The sequence below is a fragment of the Furipterus horrens genome, unplaced genomic scaffold (assembly GCF_987537825.1).
Source record: "Furipterus horrens unplaced genomic scaffold, mFurHor1.1.pri manual_scaffold_6, whole genome shotgun sequence".
NCBI lineage: Eukaryota > Metazoa > Chordata > Mammalia > Chiroptera > Furipteridae > Furipterus > Furipterus horrens.
The window spans coordinates 85,836,821-85,863,463 of NW_028327176.1; the positions used below are offsets into that span (position 1 = coordinate 85,836,821).

At 48.5% G+C, this 26,643-nt stretch overlaps 1 protein-coding gene across 3 annotated transcripts; it reads right to left on the bottom strand.

The window, feature by feature from the left end:
• Positions 1-16,809: 16,809 nt before the first annotated feature.
• On the bottom strand, positions 16,810-26,169 carry ATF6B (activating transcription factor 6 beta). Of its 3 annotated transcripts, none has more exons than XM_090282146.1 (18): positions 26,055-26,169; positions 25,611-25,690; positions 25,389-25,467; positions 25,056-25,153; positions 24,425-24,560; positions 21,746-21,831; positions 21,470-21,536; positions 21,251-21,382; positions 20,969-21,102; positions 20,116-20,301; positions 19,939-20,030; positions 19,316-19,495; positions 19,044-19,151; positions 18,802-18,883; positions 18,562-18,632; positions 18,224-18,335; positions 18,001-18,085; positions 16,810-17,488 (listed from the first exon to the last, which is right to left on the bottom strand). In XM_090282146.1, exons 1-18 carry the CDS (start codon positions 26,134-26,136, stop codon positions 17,259-17,261), a joined length of 2,040 nt encoding a protein of 679 aa, XP_090138272.1. In that variant the 5' UTR covers positions 26,137-26,169; the 3' UTR covers positions 16,810-17,258. The 3 variants fall into 3 exon arrangements, with proteins under 3 accessions (XP_090138272.1, XP_090138271.1, XP_090138270.1); XM_090282145.1 differs by having other exon boundaries at positions 18,562-18,629; positions 21,470-21,605; XM_090282144.1 differs by having other exon boundaries at positions 21,470-21,605.
• Positions 26,170-26,643: the final 474 nt, after the last annotated feature.

The following is a 26,643-nucleotide window of genomic DNA, read 5'->3' on the forward strand; positions in this document are numbered from 1 at the left end:
AGGAGGCTGCAGGGAGAGAGTGTTAATGTCAGAGCAGTTTTGCAGAAAAGAGAAGATACCCCACCCAACACACACATTAACAACAGTCCCACCACCCACAACTAATGTACCCAACCCACATGTACATAAAAATCCACATTTAACCCAACCCTAAGGAATGCCCTCCTGAGAGAGATTTGGTGTCTAACTCACTTTCTGATGTCATTTGGTTACCCTGCTCCCCATTTCATTTTACTGTTCCACACATACCAATCCTTATTTGTTCCACAGACACCACAAACTTGCATTAGTCTAAGGACCTTTGCACTGTATATTCCTTCTGTCTGGGATGCTCTTCACTCAGCTTTTAATGGTGGGCTCCTTCTTGTTTAGATCTTAACTCATATGTCATTGACACCCAGAGGCCTTCCTTGCTGCCCAGCTGGAGCAGTCTTCCCTTACTCTCCACCACAATATCCTAGTTATGTTCTTCACGGTGTTCACTGTTGTCTGAATCATCTGGGTGGGCACTTGTTTGTTCTCTTTCTCCCACTAGTAGAATGGGAACTCCATTAGAAGTGCACAACTGTATGCCTGTGCCTGGCACACAGGAGCTGTCCAACACATTTATGTCGAATGGATTAGTGGATGAGTATCTAAGGCCAATCCTTCCACAAGCACCTGGATCTCAGCTCCTACTAACCTCTCGGGAACCTTCAGGTACAGATGATCCTCTCTCACTTTTTTTAAAAAAAGATTTTTATTTATGTATTTATGTATGTATGTATGTATGTATTTATTTATAGAGAGAGGGGAGTAGAAGGAGAGAAATATCAATGCGTGGCCTGCAACTAAGGCATGTAGCCTGACTGTTTGCAGGCCAGCACTCAGTCCACTGAGCCACACCAGCCAGAGCTGAAATCAGTCACTTTTATTCAACCTCTCACTTTGCTCAACTAGATCCTTCCCATCAACTTTTATATGAGCTCAAATATAAAATGAGCTTTCAGTTTTTAAAAAGCCCTTTTCCTCAGGACTTAATTACCAAATATCAAAATTTATTACAAAGGCAAAAGGATAGAGAGAACAGAACAGAGTCCAGAAACAGATCCACATGTATGGGGTCACCTGGTTAATGACAAAGGTGTCACTACAGTTAAGAGGGAATGGATGATCTTTTTGATAAATGTTGCTTGACCAACTGAAAATCCGTATGGAAGAAACACCTATCTCTACATTATGTCCACACACAGAAATTAATTTAAAATAAATCTAATGGACCTAATTTTAAAAGATAAAGGAATAACTTTCAGAACAATGTCTAATAGAAGAAAATACAGGAGAATATCTTTATGACCTTGGGGTAAGCAAAGATATCTTAAAACCTAACCATGCAAAATTTAACTGTAAAAGATTTCACATAAAACTTAACCATAAAAAAAGACATTGATACATTGAACCCAATTGAAATTCTTAACTTCTGGTTATCAAAAGACACCATTAAGAGAATAAGAAGGAAAGCTGTAGACTGGAAGAAAATACAGTTCAGCCTTGAATAAAGTGGGGTTGAACTGCATAGGTCCATTATATGCAGATTTTTTTAAATTGACCTACACAGTTCAATTCTGCCTTGTCCAAGGCTCAACTGTATGTGATATGTCAGAAAAAAAAAAAGAGAAAGGGTTTTAAATTCTAAAAGAACTTCAAAACAAAGACAACAAGTGAAAGGCAGGCCACCTAGATTTTAAATCGGCAAAAGACCTAAAAAGGTACTCCAGATAAGAATACAGTATATCTGAAGGGCCAATAAACATGAAAAGGTGAATAACATCACTAGTAATCAGGAAAATGCAAATTAAAACCACGATAAGATGCCATCAAATAGCCACCAGAATGGCTACAATTTAAGGAACTGCCATTGCTCGATATTGGCAAGTGTGTGAATCTACTGGAACTCTCATCTATTGACAAAAGGAGCACAAATTAGAGCAACCACTTTGGAAAACTGGCAGTATCTACTAACTAAAGCACATAGCCTATAACCTGGCAATTCTACTTCTTGGTAAATATCCAACAGAAATGACTGCACATCCTCAAAAGGACGCGTACAAGAATGTTCATGAGATTTATTCATATTAGCCAAAACTGGAAACAACTCAGGCATCCATTAATAGTAAAATGGAGAAATAAATTGAGGCATTGTCATACAATTGAATATTATACAGCAATGAAGAACATCCTCTTGCCATATGGGACAACATGAACAAATTTCACATACAATACTGAGCAAAAGAAACCACAAACACAACCATTTTGAATGACGCTATTTATATGAGAATAGGATTCCTCTCAGGGACAGTATTGACTGGGAGGAGTTACAAGGGGGGATTTCTGGAAATGTTTTGCACGTTGATCTGGGTGGTAAACAGATGTATACATACTCAAAATTAATTAAGCTACACACTTAAAATTTGTGCATGACACTGTATGGAAGTTATACCTTAAAATAAAACAAAATATCTTCACAATTACCTAAATCCTCTCAAACTAGCAACAGCCAGCCTCAGTAAGCTTCCAGACCTCATACCTCTTGCTAAGGGGCCACAGGTCAGCACTAGCAGCAGCCAGCTTAGATTCACAGACTTGGCTTTGCCTAGGAATTTCCAAACCCAGCAGAAGTAGCAGTCATCTCAGATTGCTTTATAGCTCAGGCAGGGTGCTCCCGGGCAGAACACAGGTGGGGGCTGACCTTGGCCTGCACCACCCAGAACCCCCAGAGCCTGCGCACCCAATGGACAGCTACAGACTACACTGGAGCACCACCACTCTGCCTCTGCACAGCTGATTCTCCACAGAAGGCAGAGGTTGGTGGTCAGTGGTCATAGCCAGTCCTTGCAGCTGACTGGCCTGGGTAAATTTCTCCAATTGACCTGCCAACAGCAATCAAGGCTCAACTACAAGAGGAGGGTGTACTCAGCCCACACGAAGGGAGCACCTCAAGTACCCAGCCTGGGTGATAGGGTTGGCTGTGCCACTGGATCCTATAGGACACCCACTACATTAGGCTATGCTACCAAGACAGGGTGTCATAGCAGCTCTACCCAATACAAAGAAACAAACACAGGGAGGCTGACAAAATGAAGAGACAAAGAAACATGGACCAAATGAAAGAACAGAGCAAAACTCCAGAAAAATAACTAAACAAAATGGAGATAAGCAATCTATCAGATGCAGAGTTCAAAACACTGGTTATAAGCATGCTCCAGGAACTTAATGAGGACCTCAACAGCATAAAAAAGATCCTGTCAGAAACAAAGGATACCCTAACTGAAATAAAGAACAATTTAGAGGGAAACAACAGTAGAATGGATGAAGCCAAGAATCAAATCAATGATTTGGAATATAAGAAAGCAAAAAATAACCAATCATAACAACAAGAAGAAAAAAGAATCCAAAGACTTGAGGATAGTGTAAGCAGCTTCTGAGATAACTTCAAGCATTCCAAGATTCGCATCATAGGGGTGCCAGAAGGAGAAGGCAAAGAGCAAGAAATTGAAAATCTATTTGAAAAAGTAATGAAAAATAAATTCCTAATTTGGTGAAGGAAATAGACATGCAAGTCCAGGAAGCACAGAGAATCCCAAACAAGATGGTTGCAATGAGGCCCACACCAAGACACATCATAATTAAAATGCCAAAGGTTAAAGATAAAGAGAGAATCTTAAGCACAACAAGACAAAAGCAATTAGTTACCTACAAGGTAGTTCCCATAAGACTGTCAGCTGATTTCTCAAAATAAATTTCACAAACCAGAAGTAATTGGCAAGAATATTAAAAGCAGGAACCTACAGCCAAGATTGCTTTACCCAGAAAAGCTGTCATTTAGAACTGAAGGGCAGATAAAGAGCTTTCCAGACGAGAAAAAAGCTAAAGGATTTCACTATCACCAAACCATTATTATATGAAATATTAAAGGGACATATTTAAGAAAAAGTGGATCAAAACTATGAACAATAAAATGCCAATAGATACATATCTATCAACAACTGAATCTAAAAAACAAACTAATCAAACAAGAAGAACAGAGGCAGAATTGTGGATATACAAAGAGCATGTTAAAAATCTTTTATTTATTTTTAGAGTGAGGGGAATGGAGGGAGAAAGAGGGGGAGAGAAGCATCAGTCAGTTGCCTCTCACATGCCCCCAACTGGGGATCTGGCCCGGAACTCAGGCATGTGCTGTAGCTGGGAATCAAACCAGCAAGCTTTTGGTTCGAAGGCTGGTGCTCAATCCCCTGAGCCACACCAGCCAGGTCTAGGAGAGTGTTTTGATGGTTGCCAGATGGGAGGGGGTGTGTGGGGGAATGGGAAAAGAGGTGAATGGTTAATAAGTACAAATAGGTAGTTATAGAATACTCATGGGGATGTAAAGTACAGTATCAGAAATGGAGTAGCCAAAGAACTTATACGCATGACCCATGGACATGAACAAATGTGTGGTTACTGCCTGAGGATGTGGGGGATACTGGGTGGAAGGGGGCAAAGGGAAAGAAATAGAGGAAACTGTAATAGCATACTCAATAAAATACAATTTTAAAAAATTCTCTGTCTATTGATATGGTAACCAGGAGAAATATGTGACTTGAACAGTTGACATGTGGCAAGAATTACTGAAGCACTGAGTTTTATTCAGTGCTTTAAAAAAGCTCCCCAGATGATTGTAATGTGCAGACAGAGTTGAGACCTACTGCTCTAGTCACACACCTAGATACCTCCCTCCAGATGCATGGCTTTAATTTCCAATGTACACTTCAATTTATAAACTAGCTTAGTCACCTCTTCTTAACTCCAAGCGATATATCCAACTGCTTACTTGGCATCTCCTCTGGGGCATCCCAATTCAGGATGTCTGAAATGGAACTAATGACTGCCCTTCCTGAACCCCATGCATTCTCAGTATTCTCCATTGAGCTCATGGCCCCACCACCATTCATCCAGCTTTATAAGCCAGAAACCTAACAGCCCATTCAACACCATCATATTTCATCATATTTACCCACATTTTCTTTTTTTAAGTATATTTTATTATGTTGTTACAGTAGTCCCAATTTTTCCCTTTGCTCCCCTCTTCCCAGTAGTCCCCCCTTCTTTCCGGCAATCCCATTCCACTTAGTTCATGTCCATGGGTCGTGCATATAAGTTCTTTGACTTCACCCTTTCCTATATTATTCTTAACTTCCCCCTGTCTATTTGGCACATACCAATTATGCTTCTTAATCCCTGCACCATTTCGCCATTTCTACCTCTTCCCCCTCCCAGCTGATAACCCTCCAAATGATCCCCATACCTATGATTCTGTTCCTATTCTGGTTTCCTTATTTGGATTTTGTTTTTATTTTTTAGATTCCATTGTTGATAGTTGTGAGTTTGTTGTCATTTTAATGTTCATAGTTTTGATCTTCTTTTTCTTAAATAAGTTCCTTTAACATTTCATATAATAATGGCTTGGTGATGATGAACTCCTTTAGCTTTACCTTGTCTGGGAAGCACTTTATCTGCCCTTCCATTCTAAATGATAGCTTTGCTGGATAGAGTAATCTTGGTTGTAGGTCCTTGCTTTTCATCACTTTGAATATTTCTTGCCAATCCCTTCTTGCCTGCAAAGTTTCTTTTGATCAATCAGCTGATAGTCTTATGGGAACTCCTTTGTAGGTAACTCTCTGTTTTTCTCTTGCTGCTTTTAGGATTCTCTCTTTATCTTGAACTTTTGGCATTTTAATTATGATGTGTCTTGGTGTGGTCCTCTTTGGGTCTAGCTTGTTTTGGACTCTCTGTGCTTCCTGGACTTGTATGTCTATTTCCTTCACCACATATGGGGAGTTTTCCTTTATTATTTTTTCACATAAGCTTTCAATTTCTTGCTCTTCCTCTTCTCCTTCTGGCACCCCTATGATCCAGATGGTGGCACATTTAAAGCTATCCCAGAGGTTATAAGCCTCTCCTCAGTTTTTTCAATTCTTGTTTCCTCATTCTGTACTGGTTGACTGTTTTTTTCTTCCTTATGTTCCAAATCATTGATCTGAACCCCGCTTTCCTTCCCTTAACCATTGGTTTTGTGTGGATTTTCCTTCCTTTCATTTAGCATAGCCTTCACCTCTTTGCTTATGTGTTTGCTGTACTTAAGCATATCTGTCAAGCCTGCGAGCATCTTCATCACCAGTATTTTGAACTCTACATCTGTTAGGTTGGCTATCTCCTTGTCACTTAGTTCTCCCACTGGAACCTTGATCCGTTCCCTCTTTTGGGCCATATTTCTCTGTCTCCTCATCTTGACAGGCTCCTGTGTTTATTTGATTCTGTGTCTTAGGTAAAACCATCCCACCTGTTAGGTTGTAAGGGGGTGGAGCCTTAGGTATTTGTCAGTACAGACAACCTGTTCTACCATGTTGCAGTGCTGTATGTGGAGGAGGAGTCTGAGAGGGAACAATGCTGCTTGCTCAGCACTTGCCCCTTTTCCAGGCACTTCTCCCACTTCCATATGGAACTGGTACCTCTCTAGCTATTGCCCTAGCCATTGTTCCCAGAGTGGGTGGGTCTGCAGACATTCTAGGACCATGGAGGCCCTTTAAACAAGCAGACTCTACTGAGAGATGAGCAGTTTCTTCCTCCGCCCCAACCCCCACTGATTTGCAGTCAGAAGCAATGAGGCTTTCTTGTCCCCAGCACTGGAACTGTGAGCTATATGGTCTGGCATGGTGCTGAGAGCTCTCCCTAGGTGTCCTTCCCTTCTTTTTAAAATGTGTGACTTTGCTTTCCACCAGCCTGCTGCTACCACCGCTGCTGCCACCACCACACCACATCCTCTCTGCCCCAGCTCCACCCCTCCTGCCTGTCTGGATGTGTATTTCTTCTTTATACCTTTGTTTGTTGGACTTCCATGCAGCTTGATTTTCTGGCACTTCTGGTTATCTCTAGTTTTGAGGTAGTTGTATTCCTTCTTAGTTGTGGAGGGAGACACAGCCTGTTTGTCTAGGCCTCCATCTTGGCCAGAAATTTCATATTTACCCATATTATCTTGTAAATATATCTTTAGTTTGCTTATTTCTCTCCCTCTTACCAATGTTATAATCCAGCTTCCCGTCCATCTTTGGCTTGACAACTAAAGTTGCCTCCTGGTTGGTCCCCCTGCTCCCACTCTTGCCCTTTACAATCCTGAAAAGGCAACTAGGATGTTCCTCTCCCCCTGAAGACTCTGCAGTGCCTCCCCTCCAAATTCTCTTCAAACACTGACATCCCTGCATCGTCTAGCCTACTGACTCTTACCACCTTATCTCCCACAACCCTCCCCTCCCTCTCTCCATTCCAGTCCCACTCGCCTTCTGTAAGTCCCTCATTCTCTTCCCAATCCTAGACCTTTGTATATGTGGTCCCCTGCATGTGGTCTGTTCTTCCCTTTTCTCTTGGCCCCCTCATCCTTTAGGGCTCAGCCCCACATCACTTCCTCAGGAAGCTTTCCTGCCCAGGTCAGGTCCCCCTATCATGTGATATCACAGAACCATGCAACTCTCATTTGTAGCATTTATAACATTTTGTAATCACAGATTTACTTGTGAGAATATTTTATTTCTTGTCCACACTCAATCTCGCCTGCTAGCCTATAAAGTCCATGGTGGTGGCATGGCACCTGTGTTTATTTCTTGGCTGTGTCTGTGCTCAATAAATACTTATTGACTGTATGATTGAGTGAAAAGTTCAATTTAAGTCCAAGACTAGCTTCAGAGCTGCAACCAAGGATAGGACCAAGGTCAGGGCTAGGACCACGGACAGTGTCTGGGACTGGAAAGTTGGTTAGAAACAGCAGCTCGGGCAGAACGTGGGCCAGGTGTGGATCCTGGAAGAGCTAGATGGTACAAACACTTTGGCAACCTGTTTGGCTGACTCTACTGAAGGTATATATGCCAATCCTATGACCTGGCAATTCCTCTCCTAGGAGTATAGCAACCATAGCAGTACTATTCATAATGACCTCAAATGGGGAACTACCCAAATGTCTCACATCAGTGGGCTGAATCAAATAAAGTGGGTTATTCACACAGTGGAAAGAAATAAAGCAATGAGACTACTGCCGCCGTACGCAATCACGTGAACAAATCTCACTAATATAGGGTTGAGCAAATGCAACCAAACACAAATGAGAACATGCTGAAAAATTCTATTTATGTGAAGTCTGAGGAGTGACAATGCTCAACTACAGTGTTACAAGTCAGAAGTGTAGTACTACTCTTTGGGGCATGGTGGGGAAATCCTGGGGTGCTAAGGATGTCCTATTTTGCCCCGACCAGAGAGGCTCATTGGTTGGGTGTTCTCCTGCAAAGTGAAAGTTTGAGTCTATCCCTGGTCAGGGCACATGCCTGGGTTGCAGTTTCATCTGGTCCAGTCAAGGGAGATATGAGAGGAAACCGATTGATGCTTCTCTTCCTTCTCTTTCTTTCTCCCTTTCTCACTCTCTAAAAAGAAATAAAACCTCAAAAAAAAAAAAAAGAAGAAGAAGAAGAAGAAGAAGAAGAAGAAGGAATGTCCTATTTCTTGATTGAGGTGCTGGTTACTTAGTTGTACTTGTCTGTGGAATTCACTGAGGCGAGCACTGAGAAGCACAGGGAGAGGTTTAGAGGAGAAACGGTGGATGCTCAGGGTGAGCTAGGAGAGGGGCCCTGGTGAATAGGAGTGTGTAGGGGACAGCCCAAGTTCCGTTCAGAACAAGGGTTAAAGAGAGGTGTGAACTGTGGCTCTTCCAAACCTGAGAAGCTGGAGAGAAAGGACAGGGGGAGGGATGGAAATGCTGACAGAAGAGGGAAGGGAACAGTGACTGCACCCTCCTCCCACACACATACATTTACTGGCTTCCTACTCTTAAACTTCTCTGGGTCTGAGGAAAAGGAGTTTTCAGGGCTACTGGCCATCACACAGGGGTGCCAGCCAACAAAAGATGAAAGGGAGCTGGACAACAGGGACGGAGCATTTGTGCACTGAGAGCACCCTGCCCAAGAAAGCCCAGGCAGAGAGGCCTAGCACACAGAGAGCTGCCCTTCCTTGGGCCCTACATCCCATCTCTCAGCCTAGGGTATAGCCTTGGGTGTGAGGTACCTACTCTCAAATCCTGCCACCCTCTGTCAAAGGCCATGCAAATCACAGGGTGCATGCACACACAAATACATGCACACATACACTTGTGTGCGCTCATCCACAAATACAAATATAGCCTGCATCTTTGCAGATGGGTGTGCGTGTGTACACACACACACACACACAATCTCATGGTCTTCCACACTCAGTCATTGGTGATGCCTCAGGACGCTGATTTCTCCTTGGCTCAGAGGGCAGCTATGTGAGTCAAAAATTTAACTGGAGTGAGAACCAAAGGGAGGCCCTTCTCCAGGGGGAACAAGGCTACCAGGTACCCCACTCCTCTGGAAACTTTTGGGAGTACCCCTCCTCCCGCCACTGGATCCCATGCCCTTCCCTGTGTGGTGGGGAGGGGGAAATCTCTGCAGCAGGAAGAAGCTGGAAAGTAGTGAGGCTGGTCTGGGTGCAGAGGAGTGGCCCCCACCGGCCACGCCCCCAGAGCCTCCTTCCCAATCTCTCCTGTCCTGTCACCATCACCCTCCAGTCCCTACTTCCAGTTTCTGGAAGAGTTCCCCTCTTCTCTCAGCACTAGGAAAGCAAGGAACTTGGGTATCTATTGTGTTTCCCTGCCTCATGCCCCTACTGCAATGCCAGGGAGCCTTTCTGCAGTGGGGAGGGGGATGTGGCTTCTCTCTCTTGGTATCCATCCCATGGCTGGAGGGCTGGCAGGGGTTGAGGCATATTCCCAAGCTGTGACTCAGTGTGCAGGGTATTGACGTTGTGGCCAACTCTGGCACTTCGTTCATCAGGGACTGCAGGTCCCAAGAGGTGGGGAGAGGGCTGGCTTCCGTGAGGGATGTTCCAAGAGAGATGTCCCTATGCCTCCCTTTGCCACTCACGCCACATGAGAGGTGAAGGTAGAAGGATTCCAGGAGTGTGAGAGGAAGGAGGGAGATGAAGGAGGTCCAGTTATTGAGATGGAACCAGGTGGCAAAGAGGTGTCAGGCTGGGGCACATAGGGGGAACAGATGCCCCATATTCTGAGGAGCTAATGGGCCAGCAAATGGAATTATTAAGAGACAGGATCCCCCCACCCCATCCCAACCCCACACGCACAGGGGCAGTGATATACAGGAAGGCAGATTTTGGTCCTGCATTGAGTGACCAGGACTCAAGAGCAAGGAAGTTTGAGGAACTGAGGCGATAGGTTCCCAGGAACTTGGAGGCTGGGCTGGGAAAGAGGGGAAGAGGCTGAGGATCCGGGAAGCGGGTGGAGACTGGAAACGGACAGATGGCAGCTGTGGTGTTTCCGAGTTGCTTCCCAGTAGTTCATTTCCAGTTGTTTCCAAGCCATGAAATTCTTTCCAGGCAAGATAAGGGGCTATCCGCCCCTCCCGGGTGTGTCACGTGTATGGGGGGAGGAAAGTTCAGACAGAAGCAGGGGGAGCCTGGAAGGGAATGGATTGAAGACGGAGCCCTTGTGCCCCTAGAGGCACCTCTCAGTCATCCCAGCCCTGCTGAGCCATGAGTCATGGGTGCAGAGCTCTCAGCCAAGAACAAGTTTTAGGATCCTCTCTGCAAGCTCTGTGCCTGTCCCAGACCTGGGAATCCTGACTCTACTCCATTCCAGCATTTCCTAAAGGCTCAAGACCCCCAGCTCTCCCTCCAGAACCTGCCACCCACGTGCTATCACCTAGCAGTCCCCATCTGGATGCTGAAAGAAGCTTTCTCTGGCACTTTCCTGAGCTGGGGCTCAGCTGCTCCAGCCAGAGCACCTGGGGCTCCACCAACTCAGCCAGCCCCTACTCTCCCCTAGCACCTCTGGGGCCCAGAGCCCCACTTCACCGATAACCACCTCCACTCTGGGGCTACCACATGATCCAGTCCACCCCTCCACCCATGCACTGACCTTCCTCCCAGATGCACCCTCCACAGAGAGTCCAGTCCCCAGTGCACAATCCTGTTTTCACTACCCCAACAGAAAGTCCTGCCGGGGGGAGGGTCTCTTGAGAGTTATTGCACCAACCTTTGCCTGGGGTGTAGGGATTGGATAGAGCCCCCACGTTTCCTGACTTCCCTGGATCTCCCCAGAGCTCTGTTCCTTACCTGGTCAATGAGTGGCTTCAGTGTCTGTGCACCTGTTCTGTCCCCAGTCTCAAGAGGTGGACCCTCAGGGCAGGGCACGCTCCCCTTGGCAACCCTGAGCTCCTAGGTGTCCCTTGCTTGCTCCCTACAGCAGGGGCTCACTGAGCCGCAGCCCGTCTATCTAGGCAGTGAGAAGGAGGGAGGCTGTAACAAGCAGGGGGAGGAGAAGGGGAGGACTAGCATGAGGTCAGGGAGGGGAGCGGAGATAGGAGAGGTCCTCCCACCCCTCCCAGGCCCTCCCGAGTCATCTCATGCCCCTCCTCCCGACTCACAGCTGATCCCCTCTCTGTCTGGGATCACTGGGTCCCACAATACCCTCATCTTGCCCCCTCTTTCCCTGTTCCTACCTCCTGCATCCTTCCCCAATTCCATTCTTATTCTTCCACAGCCTAATTTTTGGCCAACTTGACGTTCTCCCCACCCTTGTGCTATTCCCCCCACCACCCATTTCTCCATCTGCTGCTCCTGCTCTCAGACCTGCTTTCTCTGCTCTACCAACACCCTTCCCCAAGTCCAGCCCCTTCTCTCGTCCTCCCCTGCACCTCCCCTCCCACCTCTTCCTAGTGGCCACACTGCTCCCTGTCTGTGTGCTGCCTGCACCACTCTGTCCGGCACCAATTCTCAGGGGTGGGGGGGCATGGGGCAGGAGGACACTTCCCTTCCCAGCATGGGGCCTTCTCAGGGACTTCGAGTGTCCCCGCCCTGCCCACTGTTTCCACCCAGAACCCTGTCCAATGGTGGGAGGTCTCTTCTGTGCTCCCCTGCCCTGTGCCGCCTTTCCTGCCTGCTCTGCTCAGTCTACCTCCTCTTCTCCAACCGGATCACTGCCCCTTTACTCTCCACTTCAAATTTCAGACTAGTAGCAGATGAGACTTGGGCACTGGCTGGACACCAGAACATACAAGATTTGGGAAGGCAGGGAGGAAAAGCCTGGAGGTTAGGAGGAAGGTTTAGTCACGGAGAGTCAGAGTCAGGAGGCAGGTATGGGGGAAAAGTTGTTGAAAGCAAAAGGGGCTAATTTCTGGCAGCTACAGGGAAGGAGCAGGGTAGAGAGAGTTGGGGGCTGAAGGAAAGGGGCACTTAGATCTCAGGCAGAGATACAAAGACCAACACGAGAGGGTGGGCATCAGACACACCCACATAAGGCTGTCGGCTCTTTCTCTGGCCTCGTTTCCCCATGTGCTTGTTGCCCTGATGGGAGGCTGTATAAGGAGACTTGACACCGAGGAGAAAGAGCCAGGTTGTTGGAGACTCCACGCCAGGTTTCGAAAGTTCTAGCTGCCCTCTACACACCTCACTACTGAGTAGACTGGCCAAGCCACAAATGAAAGGCATGTGCAGGAGCCTGTATGTGCCTGATTCTGCCACTTGGGTTGGGACACAGGTGTCCACAGTCTGGTCACAGGTGTGGTGTTCCTGGGTGAGGGCACACTGGGCCAGCATGTAGCTAGACCAGATACCCAGTTGAGGTCCCTGTGGCTGGGGAGAGGTTTGTATGGGTTCTTGCATGGGTGTCCCCATGTGTGTATCCCTGTGTTTGGGTGTGTGTATGTTTTTTCCTGGCTTTGATGGGGAAAATGAAGTCAGAATCTTGGATGGAGCTGAGCACAGCTTCCTTCCGCTGCTTTGGCCCGAGTCCCCCACAGCTTCCCGGAGGTATCTGGGCGGGGGTGGTGGAAAGTAGATGCAGGGTGAGGGTTCAAAACAGTACAACACAGGGAGAGCAGGCTGCAGAGGATGGTTTTCTCTGGTACCCCAGATTTCAGTAATTCAGTCCCATGGTCCTATCCATTTTTTTTTGGTCCTGTGCCTTAGGTTTTGGTTTTATTATTTAGGAAGTATGTATGGCCACCTAAGCATAGTTGGCCCAGAGAGAGGCCAAGAGACCCTGGCAAGGAGCAGGAGCTTGAAGGATGGCCCTGATGTCCTGGAAGTCCACTGCTGAGTACAGACGGGATGCAGAGTCTCAGAGAAGAGTGCAGGATTCCAGATATTTATGAGCTTACAAGGCATTTGGGGAAACCACTGGAAGCTTGACATATTAATTCCAGGTTCTGAGATAATCACTGCCTAAGATTTGATTCCCCTGGATTTGAAACTCAGGGCAATAAAAATTTCAAAGCCCCTGATTTCCAGGCTTTCTTGTCTCTCAAGGAGGTCATGTCTCACATATCTGCATCACATCAGAAAAGCACCAGGAAAAAAAAAAAAAAAAAAAGCACCAGGCTTTGCACAGGGCAGGTGCCTGAGCAGTACTCAACACTGAATTGTGAGGCATGCTCTCCCTCTGGAGGGGTGCCTGTGCCTTTTCCTTCCCCTCTCCTTCCCTCCTGGCACATTGCCTTTGCCCATCTCTCCTAAACTTCAAGTGTCCTTCTTCTGCCTCTGTAATTTGTTTCCTGAGCCTACGCAGCCCAGCTGGCTCACTTCTACCTCTTTCTAAATAGACTTTCTCTTATTTAAAAAAAAAAAAAAATTGTGAAAGGACTGGGAAAGATGGGAAAGTGTCTGGTAGGGAACATCAGGCGTGAGGGCAGGGATGCCTAGTGGTCAGAACAGGATTGCCTTCTCTGAGGGGTCTTGGGTGACAGGCAGAAAGGGGTGCTGTCAAGAACTGTCCACATGCTCTGGCTGTTCTCTGAATCCTCAATCCAGATGTCTTCAGCTCCGGGCCTTCATCCTTGATTGAACCTCCAAGTTCCTGTACTGACCTCAAGAGGATAAGGGATAAAAGACACAGAAAGGAAGAAAAGCGAAGGGAAGGAAGACAAGAATAAGGGCAAATTAAGGGCAAGGACCTGAAGGATAAGGAGAGGGGAAGGCAGACCAGGGGCTGTGACCCAAGGAAGCAGTCCCCAAAACGGGAAAGAGGAGAACATTTGTGCATTAACTTCCTACAAAAAGCACTTTCCCACAGTGTGGGCACTTTATTAAACAGAGGCTCAGAGACAGCAAGTGACTTGTCCAAGGAACCTTGCTAGTGATAGTGAAGGTGGGCCTCAACCCAGGTTCTGATTCCAAAGCTTGTATTCTCTCCCCTCCCCAAAGAGGAGCCCTGGATACTGAAAACTTAAGGCAGACACAAATGAAGGGACTCCTGGAAGGACTTGAGAAGGAAGGGTAATGGTCTGGATTTTTAAAACTTCTTTCTGTGTTATTATATAGGTTCAGTTAGAAGAAACTGCCAAATTTCATTGAGATTTGGGGCTGGGAGATGGAGAGGAAAGGGGAACATGGAGGGAAAAGACTGACTTTGAGATGAAGATGGAAGAAAACTAAGAGGCTCAGGCTGAATGGAGCCAAGAGAGCCACAGGGAGAAAGATCTGGACCCTCTGAACTTCTTTTGCCTGCAGACATGGGTGTGGGGAGAAGGGAGGAGGAAGGACATTTCTATCTCATGACAAAAGAAAGTCACACAATTGTTTTGTTCTCTGCTCTGGGAAGGGTGGGTGCCCATATTTACCAGAGGGACTGAGGTTGCTGTGGCAACCACACATCTGGGTCCTGGAATCCAGATGTGCTGTATCCAGAAGCCATAGCAGAACGATGAGGCAAACATTAGGCTCCTAAGTCCTGGCCCCCACGGCTGGGGAGAGCACAGAGGACTGGAGTGGGAAGTGAAGCGGGGAAGGCTGAAGCAAGGAGGGGAGAGGAAGTCATGGAGAGAGACAAGGAATTCGGACAAAGCAGTGGAAAGGGACATGGGGGCAGGGGGGCATGAAAAGGGAGGAAGGAGCACAGGGTCAGCAGGAGGAGATGAGAACACCAAGAGAAAAGAAAGGGAAGAGAGTGAAACAGAGGAGGAGGAAGAAAAACACACAAAGAAGCAAGAAACAAAAGGATGAACAAAGAATAATGGTTCAAAAGGAGGTGATGATTCCTGGCGGGTAGAGGGCAAAGAAAGGCAGGAAAGCAATCTAGAGAAAAGAGGAGGGGGAGAGACAATGGGTCAGGCCTGGTAAGAACAAAAGGCAAGATCCTGAGGAAGGAAAGCAGCAGACCAGAAAGACAAAGAGTGCCTGTGACAGGATGAGCCAACAGGAGGTACAGGACTGACAGTGGCTGGGAGGCTGATGTTGCCTTGGATGGGGGCTGTGGCTAGAGATCCTGGTGGGCCCAGATACTGCTCTGCCCCAACCCCCAAGGCATATCCGCTCTCTAGGCTTCTTTCCTACCACCCACTCTCTCAGCCAAGTTTCCCAGTTCATACTAGAGGACAGCTGTCCCTTGCCACTCAGCCAGAGGAGCCACATGCTTCGCCCCAGAGCCCCCAGTCTGAGATGGCAGCATTTCCATCACTTTCCTGAACTGGGGTCAGGAAAGAGAAAGAACAATGGCACAATGAAACAGTGATGGGACCCAGATGGGATAAAAGTGAACCAAAGGAGAAAAGGACAATGTAAATGAAGCAAGGAGCATGGATAAGGAAAAGGTGTGTCTACTATGAACCAGACACTGTGAACAGCGTCTTTCTCCCTCACATCAAAACTGAAGCAGGTATAAAATACTTTTTTAAAAAATGAAAAAAAAAAAAAATGAAGCAGGTAGGGGCATCCTATTTAACAGATAAGGAAACTAAGGTTTCAAGTTACATAGCAAGAACATCCACGAAGAAATGCCAACTCAGGTGATCTTTGTTCTTGCACTCACTACCTAGATAGGGCTGGATAAGGCTCAAGGGACCATGGGACAGGAAGTGCTGCTGGCTGAAAAGCCAGGCCTGCACTAGACGGGGAAAAGCCCTAGTTCCAGGTTGCCACAGTTACTCTGTTTTCACCCCAAACACAGCAATGGAGAGGGGTAAGCCTGGCTGGACACGTGAGGTTCTTTCCCCTCCTCAGGCCTGGGCTTGTGGCCCAGGTGGCCCCTGTCCAGCCATCTGGGCGTTGGGCCCAGTCCCAGCCCACACCCTCCAGCTGACCCAGAGCACTCCTGCAGGAGTCAGAGGCGCTGCTGGACAGGAGCCGCTGACGGGGATCTCCACAGGTTGAGTGAGACTTGGCCTCTCACTCTTTGTCCTGCTATCCTTCCTGCTAACTAAAAACCACAGCCATTTCTGCCACATCTGCTCTTGTCTTTTTCTTTAACTGGACCCTGAAGTCTCAGTCTCCTCCAGTTCAGGGCTAAGAAGATGCTCCTTAACATCTCTCCTCCAAACACCACCCCTTTCTGGCTCACAGACCTGGGGCCCCAGCTCAACTGTTTGTCTTAGAAAGTGAGGTGAGGAAGGGAGAACCTGCTAGAATGCAGAAGACCCAGGGAGGCTGCTCACTCCGAAGGGCGTGCAGGCCCCTGTCCTTCCTGTTTACTCAGACACATTCCAGGGATTTGCATCTTCTGGGCTATGACACCATGAGACATCCCTGTCCCGCTCGGCCCCTCCCACAGACATACCCCAGTGTTGCAGGGCAAGGGAATGACATGAGGTCTATAATCTCACACCCACCCCACCCGAGGGCCAGCTGTCTTCAGTGCTTAACTCTCTGATACCCTGGCCCTAGAGAAGCCACTCCCACTGCCCCCCAAACCTCACCACAAGCCAGGAAGGCAGCCACCATTCCTTTAACTCCCTCCAAGTTCTTTATTTAATAATTAAAAAAAAAATATGCACACACATAAATCTGATCTTCCTCATCAGCCTTCCTTTATGCCCAGAAATGAGCTCCAAAATGTAAAAATGGCTCTTGTCCTGCCTAGGGACTACATTTCTACCTCCACATCCCAAATAGAGAAACAAAAGAATCAAGAGCCCACTCACCCCAAACCTTACCCTCACTCAGTACCCTCAGACAAAGAAGCAGGGGCTGGGGGTTCAGAGAAATGAGAAGAGCCCTATATTCCAAAAAGGGGTGAGAAGAGAGGTGAACCTCCTCACCTTCAAATAAGTGCTTAACCCCCACACCCTGTCCCCTTCCATTACCAATTGTCCAAGTGCAGGAATCAGGGAAACAGTCCCATTTGGGGACAACCTCCCCCACCCCCAGTCCTAAGTCAGTGTGAGAAGCAGAGGTCAGGGGTGATTGAGGTAGAGGGGCTGATGGGTGGTCCGCTGGGCCTGGCCAGCTGCAGAAGCTGGCAAGGGGCCACCTGTGGCATTGCCCGGGGTCGAGGACGGCTGTTTTCGGAGCGAAGGGGGCACTGTGGAGGTCTTGATGTGGATCACCCTGGTGTCCATGACCTCACACTCGATCTGCATCATCTCCTCATAGTCCCCAGGAGCCCCCCGGCCAGACAGGGTCTCTGTGAGAAGGGGGAGTTAAGGAAGAGGGGAAGAGGGAAGCAAACAGAGAGGAGGGGTCAGAAAAGCAGAAGTGGATAGGGAAGAAAGAGTGATGGGGACCAGGGGTGTCCATAGCAGGAGTTAATAAGAGAGTAGGAATGGAGTTGGTACAGGGAGAGGGAAAGGAAAGGAAAAGAATGACATAGATAAATGTGAAGTCACAGAGGGAAGGACATCAAGAGAAAAAAGGAGAAGAGAGGCTGGCAGGTTCCCAGCCCACCCCCTACCCAAGCACCTTCAATGAAAGCAGACCCACACATCGCCGCCCTCCCATCAGAGCCTCCTGCATTTCGCTCTGCTCTGCACCCATTTCCTGCTTCTTCTCACCCAAAAACCCAGCATCTCTCTGGAATGCCCCACTCCCCTCCATCCCACCCCCCCACCCCCAGCTCCTCATGCTGGATATCCCGACTGGAACAACCCCTTCCTCAATTTCAGGTCCCCGCCCCAACCCCAGTAGGGGAAGAATTACCGTTGGGGGCCATGGCAGGCATCACCAGGGACATCTTGGGCCGAGAGGTCTTATTGTGGCTGATGGCTGGGAGCAGCAGGTGGTCCTGGGAAACAAGAGGGGCTAGGCCAGGAGGGTGGAGGAAAAGATGCCAGCAGGCTGCCTGGCTCTACTCTCCAGCTTCAACCTGAACACACTGCTGGACACCCAGGGTGATGAGGATGGGCAGGGAGGAGGGGCTCACCCGCCGGAAGGAGACAACATAAAATGTGTCTTCCCGTCGGTCAATTGCATCCAGGAACTCTGGCTGAGAACGGTCTGGGTGGCGATACAGCTGCAGTTGGCCCACAGAATGCCTAGGCAGGTGAAAAAACAGGATTTGGGAAGAACTAAGCCCAGCTCCCCATTCCCACTGGGAAAGCAGGGAAAAGATGAGAGAAAAAAAAACACAGGAGCCCCCTAGTGGATGAGGGAGGCATAATGCTATTGGTGGCAGTGGTGACAAGCACGGGCCTGCTCCTGAGGATACAGCTCTTCAGAGGGGAACTTCACTTAATGAGGAAGCACATCCCCTAGACTCACCTTTCCAGGGGCCCAGGGGATTGGGTAGGGACTGCCTTAACTGGAGGCAACTTCTTCCGTCGCTGAGACTTCTAGAAGGAGAAGTGTCTAAGGATTTGAAGAGGGTGAAGGGAGAAGGGAGAGAGAGCCCCTGGAAGCTGACACCACCTAACACCCACCCTGCCATTTCCTCAACAATCCCTCAAGCCTCCACAAGGACATGCTCCCTCAAAATCTCCAGGACACTAAGCCCTTGTCTACCTGTCTCTCCTGGGCCCCTGGGGGCATCTTCCGCCGGCCTCTCTGGTGACGCTGCACCCAGCCACTCAGCTCGTCAGCAAGCCTGGGGAAGCAAAGGACAGAACAGATTCGTGCCAGGCCAAGGCTCCCACTTTCCTTGCACACACACAGGAGGGAGCGGAGTAGGAAAAAGAGCTGGTGTTCCAGAACACAAGGATGGAATGAATGACAGGGAAGGTGCCCCAGCTGTGGGTCCCCCGTACCTCAGGGACTCAGTTCGGTTGAAGTGCCGACAATCTGAGGAGAGGAAGAGCTGGTCCAGGTCTCTCAGCAGCAGCTCTTTGGCACCCCTGGGGAACGTTGTCAGGTTCCTGGAGAGAGGCAGGGAGGAGGCAGTGATTGCAGATGCCCAGCGCGCCACCAACAGAAAAGGCCATGATGGCAAAGAGCAACTCCGGCTCCCCTCAAAAAGAAAAGATAAACTTGGGGGAGAAGACATGCAGCACCCCCCCAAAAAAGAGGACCCTCTCCTCACCTGAAACTCGGCTTGCCCTCGTGGCTGGGCTGGGGCTCCTCGGGGCCCTGGGAGGAGCCCTGGAAGGGCTCAACTCCACGAACAGGCAACTGTGCTGAGAACTCCAGCAAGTGTCTCTGGGGTCGAGGCTCCTCTCCACTCCTCCAAGGAGAGACGGAAGCTGAAGGAGGCTCATTGATGCTGTGGACAGGGAAGGACAGAGCACAAGGGAGAATTCCAGCTTTATTGAGGTGCTGGTTAAGGGCACGGGCTCTACACATAGCCCACCTGTTAGACAAGACTGACTCTCTTTACCAGTCAGATGGGAATGAGAATGATGCCTACATCATAGGGCCAGGAAACGAGAAAAGGAGATTGCTTAACCTAGAGGCTACATCTCAGGAAGCACTTAAAAGCACTTAAGTCTGTTTTTATCAACATTATCAGCATTACCTACCTCAGGACATATCACCATGTGTGAAGTTAGTGATGGAATAAGAAGGGACTGCTGGATACAGCCCTATGGCAGGGGCTCCACAGCTGTCTGTGTGTGAGTGGGATGAAGGGAAAGGCGCCAAAGCAGGAATCAGATAGTTGAGGGTGAACTCCACTCTGAAGGTTCTAGGGAGCAAGGAGGGTCTCACCTGACAGGCCCAAAGTTGAAAGCAATGAAGAGAAGGAAGACCATGACGCAGACCACCTTCCTGTTTCCAGACCCCAACTTGAGCTCGCTGTTCTAAGGCACAGAGGAAGAGAGAAGAGAGGGCGGGTGAGTCCTCCCAAGGAGCCTATACTGTGTCTCCCAAGGACAGATGTCTCACCTCAGCCCACAGAATCTCCAGCCGCCGCCGAAGGGCGGCATTCTCGCGGCGCAGCTGCTGGTTGTCCGCAAGCACAGCCTGCAGCCGAGCCTCCAGCCCTTGCAGGTACTCCTTCTTCTTCCTCCGGGACTGGCAAGCTGACTCCCGGTTCTTGATCATTCGCTGCTGCCGCTTCAGCAGCTTTGCCTAGATACCCAGAAGGTCAACAAGAGAATGAAACATGGGTGGGGGAGGGGAACCACTGCCCCAACTCCACGGGCTAATTACCCAGGCTTCCAGGGGCCACTCTCCTGCCTTCCTGACCTTACTTATAGCACCAAAGAGGGAGAGGGAATTCTCTTCTCTACTAAAACCTTTCAGGGAGAGGTTTTGGGCCAACCATCTCCTGCTACTATTCCTCAGAGCTGAGAGAAGTTAAAACTGTAGAAAGAACTTCCTCCATCCTAGTTCCTAGTGAAACTTCAGTTCCTCTCCTTGCTGGGTGGTTTCCCCTCTTCTCAATTCTCGTTTTTGGGGTCCTAGGTTTAACCTTGCTAACTGATTTTCCCCAGGAGGAAGCAGCCTCCCTCTTCCAACTACTGCCACAACCACAACACAGAATGACTCCCCTGCCTTTGATTTACTGAGACCACCCCCACTTCTCCATCTGCTGTTTGATAACAAACCTAAGGGTCCTAAAACTACATAAAGTTGACACTAATATATGAACAGGGGTCTATTCTGATCTTCAGGATCATCTTAAGGGTCTGCTTCCTCACTTTTTGCTCTCTCCTCACACCACAGTTCTATCCCATGACAGATTTTCCTCTTCCACTCCCATTACTAGCTCTACTCCTCCCTCCTCAATATTTACGTCCACTTCAGGTGGGCAGGAGTTCCCAGTCATAGGAGCTGGAACAATGCTCTTCCTCTCAGGCCGTGGAGCAGCGGGGGGCGGCCCTTCAGGCTGGACTTGAATAGCACCTTGAATAAGGACAACTGGGGACACTGGGGGAAGTGAACAGGAGAAAGAGATCAGAGAGCTGTAAGTCACGTGGGATCCTGTGTCCACACGTAAACATCCAAGGGCCTCAGGGGCTGTTAAGTTCCTTTAGAAGGCCAATCCAGCCTGCCTCCTTCTTTCATTCTTCAGTACCTGAGGGTGGCTGGACAAAGGGCTGCAAAAGGACGGTGGTGCTGGGAGGCACGACGCTGGGTGGCACTGGGACGGTGGTTATCACCACTGGTTTAGGCTGCAGCGGTGGCTTCTGGGCAGGCAGGGCTTTGCCTGAAGGAACGTGAATGGACGGATGGAAGGAATGTCAGGACTGTAGACGTTCTGCCAGGGACCCCTGGTGTCAGGAGGCCCTATTACCTGAGGAGCCATCGGAGGATGGACCCATGCTGATCTGAACAGCTCCAAGTGCGGGGCCTGGGACATCCTGCAGGAGACACAATTGAGCAGCTGGGGACTCTGTCTTCACTTCTAGTATCTCCTCTCCTATAAAAGCCTATGGGGGGGTATTCCAGAAAATTTGTGAGTCAGAAGTGCCAAGGAGAAGGAACTGATGAAAAAAAAGCTTTCCTACTTCTGAAATTGAGAAGGAACTCACTGTAGTGCCTGCAGGGAGGAAGGGACATTGATACTCACCTCGTTGGGGGACTCTGCTGAGAACAAGGAAGCCTCAGAGTTGATGGAGGAAGATGGGGAGACAGGTTCTATCTTGGTCTGGACATCTATGGGGTGGCAGGATGAGACAAACAGCTCAATATCAGATAAACACGAAAGAACAGGGTTAAGGTGGAGAAATGGGGACACTGTCACTTCTCATTGTACCTACAAACAAAACTATTCTGGCTCTAGGTAGGCAGTCCAGATGGTGGAGGTGCCATGGGGCTGCTCTCTGCAGGCTCTCCTTCCACCTCTACCCAGCATTGTCTTTATTCTTCAGGGGCTCTTTCATTTTTTCCCCCCACTGCTCAGTTTTCCTCAAGGCCATCCTTGTCCTTCTGCTTTCTCTCTTTCTTCCTCACAGACCTGGTCTATTCATGTAGAGAAGGCCCAAGCAGGGAGAGTCTGCAGCATTCATATGGGCCCGAATTCCTTCTGGCTGGATTTTCATCTTCTCCTGGACCAATGCTCTCACACATCTCCATGCTGACAGCCGTCAAGTCTGCTTCTCTACCCTTGACGGCTCCCTTGCACCCTGACCTTGACCTCCAAGCTCCCTGCTGGTCACTTCCTTTCTCATATCCACCATTCACACAAATTCAACTGGATTTATACAGAGTTCACTGCTTGTGCCTTCACACAAATTCCCTTCCTACATCTGTCAGCCTCCCAGACACCAAATCAAAGCTTCAGTCACCTCTGAGCCTCCAAAGCCTCTGTTTAATCTATCTGTAAGACTTGTTGATTGCTTCACATGGGTGAAACAAAGCCCATTAGAGGGCCAGATTCAGCCCCAAGGACAACAGTTTGCCACTACCTCTGGTCCATTCCACTCATTCTGGTACTTAATTATATGACTGTCAACATTGATACTCTTAAAATTTCAAATCAATTTACATTTTTGAATAGGCCAAAGTTATGTGATATAAAATTACAAAAGAACAAAGAGGAATTCAGTGAAAAGTGAATCTCCTTCCCTTCCTTGTCCAACAGCCATCCAGATCCCATCCTCAGAGGTAACTACTATTTGAGCTATTAGCCATACGTTACAATCCTCATGAGACTCCACAAAACGCTTATGTCTTATGCCTCATGTCTATCAAAGTGACAAGTATAGGCCCTCAAAAAATACAAGTCAGAGCAGAGAATCTGACTCCAATAATATTACTCTTTGCAAAGTCATCAACAATCTTTTTGCTGTTAAAGGCTTTTCAATCATAATTTTGTCTTCTTTGTAACTTTTAATGATGTGCTGGATCTGACCTGATTTTCCCTCCAAATCCAACTTTCATCCTTCCCTGCCCTGCTATGAGGCCCAGGAGGAAAACATGAATGGACTACATACATCACCAGGCTCCCTTGTCCTTTTGCTTCTTGTTGGAGAAGCAGTGCCAGGAAACCCTGAAGGCACTTTGAAATTAACAATCAGCCCATCCAACACTGATCTCATTGTATTCCCTCATCATCAGGGCTCTTGCTCTTGTGGTCTCTATCCAGTTAACAGTGCCATTACCCACTGGATAGCTGCCCCAGCCAGAAACCCAAGCATCCTCTTTGACTCCTGCCCAATGTCCAAGAGGTCACTGCAGCTCATCCATTCTATTTCATTCTTTCTGCCTTCTTTTTGGCATCCAAATAAGTTACTTGATTAACTACACGAGTGTCTTCCTTGGTCCTCCTCCTGCTTCCAGTCTTGTTTCTCTGCAATCCATTGTCTACTCTGCCATCAGTCATCTTCCTAATCATACTGCTCTCTTGCTTGATTTTTCAAAGGCTCCCAACTGCCCACAGGATAAAAGCTAAGTGTGTCTCAGCAGGGTTCCCACCTAACCCTGCATCCTCTATAGCTCCTTGCCATTCCCCACTTTCTGCTCATATCCACTCTAAAGATGTGCAGGTTCCTTATACACACATGCCAGTCCCCACACTCTCCTTTTGGCTAATTTCTATGTGTCCTTCAAAACTCAGCTCAGGAAACCCTTTCTCTAGCAGTACAGCCCCAATCAGATGAGATAACCTCTCTTATGAGCTTCCATAGCACCCAATGATGATCTCTATCCCAGGATTACCACACCTATATTTACTGGTACTTGTCTTTCTTCCCCCACCACACCACAGGCTTCCCATCTTTTCATTTTTGCATTCCCAGCATCCTGTCCAGTACCTGGCATGGAATAGGTGCTCAGTAAATATTTACTGAATAAAGACATAAGTGTACATAAACTTGAAAACACTTAAAAAAATAGCACAAGTAACATTAATTATAGACTATAGGAGTTGGGTATATAGTATCTCAACTTTTCTATATGTAGAAGATTTTTTTAATAAAGCGTTGAAGTGAAAACGTAACATAAATAAATACGCTCTAAATTGTCCAAAGTCTTTAAAAAATGCAAAGCAATAGGAAGTTAGATCACACAAGATACTAGAAAAAAGACAAAGAAAAACCCATCTCTTCAGTGCTGCCTTTGCTGTGGTTTCCTAAAATTCTCCCTCTCACCCCTGGCCTCTCTCCTGGTTTTTTGCCATTTCCCCTCCCCACCTTATCCCTGTCCTGCAACCTGTCCTCTCACCCACCACACACATACATACACATGCATGTACACACCCACACATTCTACCTGGTAAAGCCTGGGGGTGAAGGCAGGCTGTTATTACCTGAGGGATCATCAGAGGTGGGGCCCACATTGATCTGGACAGTTTCAATTGGGGATGTTGCATCATCTCCCAGGAGGCAGAGTGGGGGTGCCAAGGGCTCTATCTTCACAACCAGCACCTCCCCTACACCAGTGGTCTGCATGAGAGTAGGGGTGAAGCGGGAAGGCAGAAAGAAAAAAAGAAAACAAGGAAGGTGTTGAGAATAAGAGCAAAAACAGAGGCTTTACAGATTACAAACACCAATTATCTGACATTCTCACTTGAATGGTACTCAGCACCTTCCTAAGCTGTCTCTGAACCTTGGTCCTGTCCTTCTGCTTTATTCCTGGGAGGGTCGATGACGTCTCATGATTTCAAACACTGCCTTAGAGTGGACAGCTGTGGCAGGAACAGTTCCAGAATTCCCAGCCCCCCCACAGCTGCCACATATCTCTATACATATACTAAAAAGTTTCTATTTTCATTTCTAGAAAACAAAGTGATGTGGCAAATGAAAATGTTAAAGAAATGACAAAGGCAGGAAAGAAGCTCCCCCATCTCCCACACAGATCAATCCTCAGTACCTACAGGTAAAGGGAATGAAGCACAATCCTTGCCACAGAGAGTAAAAGTAGGGAGATGGCTCTCTCACCTGGCTGGAGGGCTCTGTAGAAAGACGTGATGATTCTGATTCAGAGCTGAGAGAGGAGGAAGAGCAGGGAGAAGATGGCTCAGACTTCACCTGAAGATCTGGAGGAAACGGGGTTAGAAAATAATGGGGAAGCAGAGCCCTAGAAAGTCCAAAAAGTGTCCAAGGACATGAGGGCGTGGCCTTCCTCACTGGGGCAAGGCAGAAGAAACACATATAAGGTGTTAAAGGGCATTCATGTGGGGGAGGTGTGCGGACACAGGGGATTACATAGTTTCTGGGGCACGGGGAAGATGAGGGTTTCTGGAAGAATGAGGGAATCACAAACAGTACTACCTGGGAAGATAGGCAGCGGGTCCCACGGAGGTTCAGGCGGGCTGACATCCATCCCCACATCGAGCATGCTGCTGCCAAACTGAATAAAGGAGGATATTAGATGGCAGGGTTGTGAGAAAGGAGGAGTGGCTCCAGTCGAGCTCAGGCCTGGGGATGAATCCGGGTTCTGGGACCACTCCCAGCCACCGAGGGGAAGAGACAAGGCTGCTGGGGGAGCAGTACCGGGACATCCTGCTCTGGGCAACGGAAGAGCTGCGTCGGCTCCTCGGCCACCTCATCCAGGCCGGTGTACAGGGTGCAGTCTGCAAGAGATGCAGAGTGTCAGGGGGCTGTCCAGGGGCCCAGCCTAGGGAATCCACACACAGCCCTTGTTCCATCCGTCATTGGATCGGCGCGGCCAGACCCACCGCCCGCCCACTTTAAAAGTGATACAGTCAAACAACTTCAGCCCCTCTTCTCCCGACCCCACAACAATGCGACGTTTCCGCAGGGAGCAGAGGTTTCCCCCAACTCCCGCACCCCCGTAAGCACAAGGGGCCCCCATGCTGCGCCTTCCTTCGGAAGGTGGATTCCGCATTTGCCCAGCCTTCCTCTTTGGATCTCCGCTTCCTCGGGGGCACAGTATAAGACAGCCCTCTCCCATCCCAGAGGCCTCACTCCACACACCCCAGTCCTCCGGGTTCAGCAAGTTGTCGGTGAAAAATCGCGTCGGGTCCGCAATTTCGCTGAGGAGCATCAGCTCCGCCATCTTTCCCCCCGCCCCCCAACCATGAGACGGTACCTAAGGCCCGCCTCTCCCCATCAGCAACTAATCAGTTGACTCTTCAAAAAGGGGGGCGTCCCGGAAGTTCTTTTGACCAGTGAGAGACCTGAATGCTCAGCACATGCATCAATAGAAGAGGCAGCTCTGCAGGCTAAGCCAATAAGAGCACGGCAGTAGGCGGATCCAGTTCCACTGCACCGGGGGCCCGTAGCACTTGCACATGCGCAAAACGGGCCCAGCGAGCACGCTGTTGGGAGTTGTAGTTCACAGCATTTAAAGGTCCACCATCACCCCCCCCGCCCCCCCAGCCAGTCCTAAATTTACAAGCTTAGATAGCTTCTATTCATCTTCGGAAAAGGCTAAGCCCCCTAAAACAAAGCACACGTAACCATGACTTTTTAATGGTAAAAAAAAAAAAAAAAAAAAGAAAAGAGGCACACTGCTACCTGCCCTAGAAAGGCAAAAGCTGAGAGAATGGGATATCAGCTGAAA

Coding starts and splice junctions, on each gene's coding strand:
- ATF6B (XM_090282144.1), bottom strand. CDS start 26,136: ATGGCGGAGCTGATGCTCCTCAGCGAAATTGCGGACCCGACGCGATTT. Junction 21,383..21,469: donor ATCCTCCGATGGCTCCTCAG/GTAATAGGGCCT, acceptor ACGTTCCTTCAG/GCAAAGCCCTGCCTGCCCAG. Junction 18,336..18,561: donor TCCCCTGGGCCCCTGGAAAG/GTGAGTCTAGGG, acceptor TCACCTGCCTAG/GCATTCTGTGGGCCAACTGC.